At 41.1% G+C, this 7944-nt stretch overlaps 1 protein-coding gene across 1 annotated transcript in view; it reads left to right on the top strand.

The window, feature by feature from the left end:
* The first annotated feature begins 310 nt into the window (after nucleotides 1-310).
* sf3b3 (splicing factor 3b, subunit 3) overlaps nucleotides 311-7944 on the top strand; it is a 31252-nt gene continuing 23618 nt past the window's right edge. The window contains exons 1-8 of the mRNA XM_039808894.1: nucleotides 311-442; nucleotides 1105-1245; nucleotides 3388-3543; nucleotides 3755-3925; nucleotides 4777-4949; nucleotides 5893-6034; nucleotides 7120-7232; nucleotides 7606-7743. Coding sequence (XP_039664828.1) covers nucleotides 1176-1245; nucleotides 3388-3543; nucleotides 3755-3925; nucleotides 4777-4949; nucleotides 5893-6034; nucleotides 7120-7232; nucleotides 7606-7743 — 963 coding nt within the window. The 5' untranslated portion in view covers nucleotides 311-442; nucleotides 1105-1175. The remainder of the gene's footprint in view (nucleotides 443-1104; nucleotides 1246-3387; nucleotides 3544-3754; nucleotides 3926-4776; nucleotides 4950-5892; nucleotides 6035-7119; nucleotides 7233-7605; nucleotides 7744-7944) is intronic.

Below are 7944 nucleotides of genomic sequence, written 5' to 3'. Positions count from 1 at the left end.
TGATTACACTTTACTTTGCACTACTATAATGGTGTGTGTGTGTGTGTGTGTGTGTGTGTGTGTGTGTGTGTGTGTGTGTGTGTGTGTGTGTGTGTGTGTGTGCGCGCATGTGTGTACGCGTCTGTGCGTACAATAAACTGCATTGCATACACTGAGAGAGAGAGAGAGAGAGAGAGAGAAAGAGAAAGAGAAAGAGAGAAAGAGCATGTATGTATAACCGTTATTTAGGTCTTTGTCGACATCTGCTGGAGATTGGGCGCTACTACAGTATGTGTCAGATTTCTGTCAGGCACTGTGTCGGTCACCTCACATGACGGCGTATTGGCTGACGAAGGACCTACCAACGGCGTCTGATCGTTGGCTTCACGGAGTTCCATGGAGATTGTTTGTGTAAATGAAACTTTATCCATCTGAAATCAGAATCATCTTATCTAACACGCCGGTAAATATTTTATTGTACAAATCTACATCTTCTTCGTAATCAAATGAACGTTGTATGCATGTAAACTGTGCACGGGCTTAAGTAATAGAGCACGGAAAAATGGGATAGCGTCCGGCAAAAGTGGCGCTTTCTATGAATGGGCTCTCAGTCCGCAGAATACAAGTTACTAAGTGAGCTGTATAGGCTAACTGTGCTCACTTTTGACCAACTTGAATTGTCAAGGCTAAGGATAAGTAACGTTGTGCGACCATGGCTTTGCAACAAAGGAGCTAAGTTTGCAACACACGTCATTATTGGTTATTTGGACTTGCTACGCGTAAAGTTCGTCTTCTAACTGCTAAGCTAACGTTAGCAATGTTCGTCGGTTATTGTCACGTAAACTACACCACAAGTTACGTTTGTGTGTCCAGCCAGCATGTTAACCCTAACTCTTAATGGCTATGTTGCGAGGAGTTTATTCGTTTTTGCAAGGTAACGTTAACTAATTTTACCACAGTGCTACTTCCTTAACGGTACAGCTCGGTTCAGTTTGAATATCCCTCTTATTATTATAACACACCGTTGGGCACGGAAACATTTAAAAGACTGGTCATGGGGAATAAATTGTTCATATTACTAACAGAGATATTACTGTTCATACATCTTTCTTTATTTCTCTACAGTTTTGAGCTGGGCCAAGTGCTCCGTTCATAGCCCCTGAAGAACTTTGTGGGGAAGCCACAGAAAGGGAGCCATGTTTCTTTACAACATCACCCTACAGCGTGCCACGGGCATCAGTCATGCCATCCATGGAAACTTCTCAGGTAAGATCGCTGCCTGTGTCTTCTTTTCTTGTTTAATTGGGTTTATCATTAGTCTGTCTGGCTATTTTCTACCTCTTTTGTCAAATGTGTTTAAAGCTAGAGTAGGGGGTAAGACCACTGCTTTGGAATTGGATGGTCAGAGTGCATTGTGGGTAGGGCTGAACAATTAATCGCAATTTTATCGAAATTGCAATATGAACTAGTGCAATATCCAAATTGTTAAAGGCAAAATATGTGTCAAACCATAAAGTATTGTGGTGCTGCAGAGATGTCCCGGCCTACAAATCGTATCCTAAAGACGAAAAAAAAAAATCTTTGTTTGGTACAGATCCTCGCAAAAAAATCACACTTCAATCATTTTTATTAATATATATTTTTCAATGAAAATGAGAATAATGATACACAAATGATCATTCCCTCCAATATCGTGAATCATATTGCAATATCAGTCAAAATAATCGCAATTAGATATTTCCCTAAACATTGTGCAACCCTAATTGTGGGGTAACTCAGGTGTAAGAAACGGATGTCCATTAATTGGGAGGCTGGTGCCTGGTGTTACAATACCTGGCATCTCCTTTCCACATGGCAAAGTGTCCTTGAGCAAAACACCTAGCCTGAAATTGCAGAAGCTGCGTGTAGCCTACATGTTGAAAAAGTTGCTTGAAATAGAATTGTGCTAAATAAATGTATTGTAATCTGTGTAACGTACACCTGTCTTTTCATCAGTCTTTTTGCATTTTATAAGATGGTTCTTAGTTCATTGCATTGTCCGTCCTCCTTGTCTGTTAGGGTAATTGGTAAGGGTTGGAATCTGATGATATGGTTATCGATGCATCACTTAGTTTTTCTATACATGATTCATTTTTTTTGGCTGTGTGATTACTTGCTACTTTGGAAACATAGTGAAATGTGTAATGATCCCTAATTAAAATAAACAGATTAATTTACTTCCATTATCGTTTAGTTTGACACAACTTGCATTAGGACTGTAAATGCAAAAATTATATCTACTCACATTTACAGAAAAATTAAACATTCAATGATGGCTCATTGGCCATCATTCTTGCTGTAAGAGTTAGGGCACTCAAATACTGGCATATTGTCAATAATAAAAAATAAATCTGTAAAGCTCTATCATAAGACTGACCCGTTGATAATTTCTGATCTGCAGCGTGCGCTTGTTAATACAGGACAGACACATCAGACTGATTAAAATACACCAGGCCATGACGCTAAAGGGTCCTGACCAAGCGTCCTTATGTGACGAGTTGGGAATGAAAACCAGTTATGTGCATATGAAGGCAAATCGTAGCGCGGCTCAAGCACTTGACCACGCGTTTCACTCCTGTATTCTCTATGACGTACGGGGCAGTTGCATATATGCACAGCGATTAACACTTTTGCACAATCTGCAGCAGGAGGCTGCCTGAGCGCTGTGGGGAGAACGATTCGCCTTCCTATCTGTTTTTGTCTCGTTCTGTTAATTCACACATTCAGGTGATGCCGTCGTTAAATTTCCAATCATTGACTTTCTGCATCGAGCTATAACCTTAAAGACAGAATCACGATGCATCTAATACTCAATTATTCCCCCCATCCCTAGTAATTGGCCTGGCCAGCATTCTGTACCTATTCTCTATGCCCATCCAAATGCACGCTTTTGTGTTCCATTTGTGTTTGTATGTTGGGTCTATTTATCAGATGCATGTGTGATTGTAAGTTTTTATCATGTTCATTATGGCTTTTCTCTGACCTAAATCAGGGGAGAGAATGCAAAACCTATGAATATAACGCCAAAAACCAATGATTAAAATGATTAAAGTTATGATATAAAGTTCGATTTGTAAAACGCACAACTGCAGAAAATTATATACTCACTTTAGTTTGCTGAAAAATTTATTTTTAAATGTAATAATATAACAGTTCTTAACTAAGAAATACATTCTGACTGCACTTTTATTTCTGTGAAAGGGGGGCAGATTTTATGTTAAAAATCCTGTTAAATATAAGGCATTCAATTGCTGGCGTTGAACCATAATACACCTATCTGAGAAAAAAATCAATAAATATACAATGTTTCTTTTCAGTTGATAGCTGACATGTGATCAATGTTAAAAAGAGATGTTTGTGTCTTGTTAGGAACCAAGATGCAGGAGATTGTCGTTTCCAGGGGAAAGATCTTGGAATTATTGCGGCCAGATGCCAACACAGGAAAGGTGCACACTCTGCTTACAGTGGAGGTGTTTGGCATCGTTAGGTCCCTGATGGCATTCAGACTCACTGGAGGAACCAAAGGTACGTAGCCAAGGGTGCATGCACTACAAACATGGATGATATAGTTAAAGACACCTTTCTAAATGTACGTTCCCCTCAGATGATTGACTTTCATAAAATAATGAAAGAGTGCGTGCAGAGTTAGCTACTGGTTTCACATTCCTGGGGGAAAGGTTTCCCTGAGAGCTGGTGTTTAACCACAATTTTCCTATGTCCTTGTATGTTTGTGTAGACTACATTGTTGTTGGAAGTGACAGTGGCCGTATTGTCATCCTGGAATATCATCCATCCAAAAACATGTTTGAGAAGATCCATCAGGAAACGTTTGGAAAGAGCGGCTGCCGGCGAATCGTCCCCGGACAGTTCCTTGCTGTCGACCCAAAAGGCAGAGCTGTTATGATAGGTAATGTCAAAGAGTTGAAATGGTTGTATGAATCCAGCTGCCCCGAAAAACTGATGACGTCCCATTCGTACACCTCCAGAACACCATAAAATGTTTCGCCATTTTACTCTGATCCTTTTTTTTGGGAGGGGTGGCTTTATTGACAGGACAGCTGAAGAAATGAAAGGGGAGATAGATGGGGAATGACATGCTGCAAAGGGCCGCAGGTCGGAGTCGAACCTGGGCCCGCTGCGTCGAGGAGTAAACCTCTATATATGGGCACCCGCTCCACCAACCGAGCCACCCGGGCGCCCTTACTCTGATCTTTTGTCCAACGCCTTTTTCTTACATACGTTAGAAACAGTTTATTGTATGTAGTGCAGTTTAGTACACTCTGAATGCACAAAATGTATGTAATTGCGCTAAGATGTGCTTAACATTAAGTACTTTTAATTATTCATTACAAATATTTTGTATTGGGCTGGGTCTCTGTTTTTCTTTTACAGAAACAGGAATTGTAAGTAGAGGCATGTGGACCTTAAGAAAGGGTTGAAGACTAATGTGTATTGCAACCCACTTTGATGTGCTAATGTTGCTAAAGTGAATTTGGATATTAGTGCAGGTACAGTTTGAGTAGTTGTTTTGCTGTAAATTTTAAAAATATGAAGGTAGGATTTATTGCAGACTGCATCAGGCCTTTCCAGAATTCCTAAGAATGATGATGCAATCTTAAAAAAAGTCTATTATTAATATATTATGTATATTGTATCCTTTAAATGTTTTATACTTAAAGGACAGCCATGTATATTAAAATGACATTACCACAAGTGAGATGAAATTAAGTATTTTGAATGCATTTTGTCCCGGTTTAGGAGCCATTGAGAAACAGAAGCTGGTTTATATTCTGAACAGAGATGCAGCTGCAAGATTGACCATCTCCTCTCCACTGGAAGCCCATAAAGCAAACACGTTGGTCTACCATGTAGTGGGAGTCGATGTCGGCTTTGAAAATCCCATGTTTGCCTGCCTCGAGATGGACTATGAGGTAAGGGTTATGCCTTTAAGACGATGCACAGGGGCTTGTGTCGGAGATGTGATGAGTTTGTCATGTCTCTTCTCTGACTATCACTGGAGAAAGATTTAACCTCTCTGATCTCAGCACATAAGTAACATTTTCAAGCAGCATAGGTAACAAATGTTGTCAAACCTGATGCTGTAAGCATTTTTTTTATTTTTTTACCTTTTTTGTTATTGTTTAATTAGTTTAAAGTTGCCACCACTCCCATCGTGTCTTAGGCAAGATGGGAGCTGGCTGCGTGGTCTGAGCGTGGTGTTTCTGTTGCCTGCGGCTGCGTGGCATTTTCTATGTCTTTACACACCAGAAACGTGTCTGCTGCTAGCCTTGTCTGCGCATATGTATGTTTCCCATTGATTACTGCACTCAAGCAGTAGTATATTTCATGTTAAACATAAATATATACTGATTTGATTACAGCAAAGACAACGTTGGCAGTATTGACGGCAAATAGGCTACAGAATATTTTGTTCTGTATTGACAGGTACAGTATTTGAAAATCGATAAGTATATCTGCATTTATCTCAAAACCTAGAGACTTTCAAACATCAAAATGTCATTTATTAATATAAATTTATGTCAAAATGACATAAACAACTTTTCCTCTTCTATTTTTCCTGGAAACGCTTCCAACACGCTTGTGTGTCACGTGAAAAATAGGCGTCGGTTCTATTTATAGCATACACCCGTTTTTGGCGCGGCTTGAGCCCCGCCTGAGACAAGCGTGTCACGCAGGCAGTGTGCAAGCTCTAACCTGTTAACATGGGAGCCGAAATAAACACGGACACGCCACGCAGCTGACACACTCATGCCACACAGCCAGTGTGCAGCCGGCCTTAGGTTATGCTGTACCTAACATGAGACTCGTTTTGAAAACCTCTGATCCTATTTGTTGACACTTGGCTCTTTCCAGGAAGCCGACAATGACCCGACAGGAGAAGCTGCCGCCAACACGCAACAGACGCTCACCTTTTACGAGCTGGACCTCGGCTTGAATCACGTGGTCCGCAAGTACAGCGAGGCTTTGGAAGAGCATGGGAATTTCCTCATCACTGGTAAGCAGTTGGGCACATGTGGTCGCACACTCCAAGGGTGGGACAATAGTTGCATGCATCAGTTATTAGTTGCTCCGGTAGTTGTCGGGAACGAAAACTGGCAAGTACACAGCTTTCACTCATTGGTTGGAGACTGTCAAAAGTGGAGCAGAGCAGAGGCTGGTATGTCAAGATACTAATTGTATTTTGACAGTGTATTTGGGTGGTGATGGCGCAGTGGATATGAGACATGCCTTTGGTGTGGGAGACCTGGGTTCGATTCCCACTACGATACATCAACCAATGTGTCCCTGAGCAAGACACTTAACCCATAGTTGCTCCGGAGGCGTGCTCTGACATATATAGCAATTGTAAGTCGCTTTGGATAAATGCGTCAGCTAAATGACATGTAATGTAATGAACAGTGAAAATTAAATTTAAAATAAGCTATGTTTTAAGGATTGAATTAGTTTTCAGAAGAACCTATATACATGGTAAGGTAACACAGAATGGTTTGTTAGATTATAATAGAGCCCTGCGCCGGACTGTTTTCTTCATCCCACCGAATTTCTGACCATTACCGCCCGCTCCCGCAATGTGTATGTCCACTCCCGCCCACACCCGCAAAACTCTGAGAATTTATGCCCGCACAATAATAGAGATGCATTGATTTTTGTGTCTTCTCCCGTCCTGCATGAGAAAACGCGTAATTTTAGGCTAATAGGGAAAAGATGCAGAAAAAGAAGGCAGGTGCTTGCTGCTGTGAGAGGGGGAGGAAGGAGCTGGAGGATGGTGGACGGAGCCTCAGAGCTCCGGACCCAATCCCAATGCAGCCCTCTAGATTATAAAGCATAATTACCCACATCAAAGTGTTGTTGATATGATGAGTTTGTCATGTCTCTTCTCTGACTAACAATGGAGAAAGATGAACACCTCTGATCACAAGTTTACCAACGCAGAAACACACAATGAAGAGCAAGATAAAGTAGAAAGGGGGAACCTTGGTTTGGAAAACAAGAACCCATCTCGCATTTGGATAGCAACTCCTTTCACTGCAGTCATAATTCTAAAAAAAACCATCCCATTAAACGCTCCTCTCTGTCTAGTTCCTGGTGGTGCAGATGGGCCGAGTGGCGTTCTGATCTGTTCTGAAAACTACATCACTTACAAGAATTTTGGAGACCAGCCTGACATTCGCTGTCCCATCCCACGGCGCAGGGTAAGTCCTTGATACAGAAATACAGCATGGAAAAACAAAGCTTTATACTTGTTTCACACAGTCAAATTTACCGCACACTTCCCACGCTGGCATTCTGAGTGTCTTTAACTCCAGCTTCCTACGAGCATGGCAACAAAATGTGACACTTCTCTTGGCTATAAGGATTTAAGCTATAATTTAATGAGCATAAATGTTTTAATCCAGTACTATGATTTAAAATGGAAGTGTTTTTTTTTTTTTTATTTGGAAGCTGCGTTACAATTAGTCATTACACCCACTCCACTTTTTTTAATGTGCGTTTGTGTCGGGTCACTTTTTTCTCTGCACGTTTATGTTAATACTGCTCCCTTTCCTTATCTATCCCATCCTGCAGAATGACCTGGATGACCCGGAGCGTGGCATGATATTTGTCTGCTCAGCTACTCACAAGACCAAGTCCATGTTCTTCTTCCTGGCCCAAACTGAGCAGGGAGACATCTTTAAGGTTACCCTGGAAACGGATGAAGAAATGGTGAGCAAAACTAAAAGCTGGGTGGAGGGTCCTGCCTCTGTGGTATTGTCTTTATGTGACATGACAATTCTTTATTAAGTTCACATTGAAACAGTGCTGTGTACTGGTAATAGCACCCAGTTCTAATGTAAAACAGAAAAGCAGCCATGCATTGGTTAATGTTCTGTGGATTATTTATCAACTTAATGTCATAGTTGAAAT

This window comes from Perca fluviatilis, chromosome 8 (genome assembly GCF_010015445.1).
Source record: "Perca fluviatilis chromosome 8, GENO_Pfluv_1.0, whole genome shotgun sequence".
NCBI lineage: Eukaryota > Metazoa > Chordata > Actinopteri > Perciformes > Percidae > Perca > Perca fluviatilis.
This window is presented reverse-complemented; position numbering and strand designations above follow the sequence as displayed.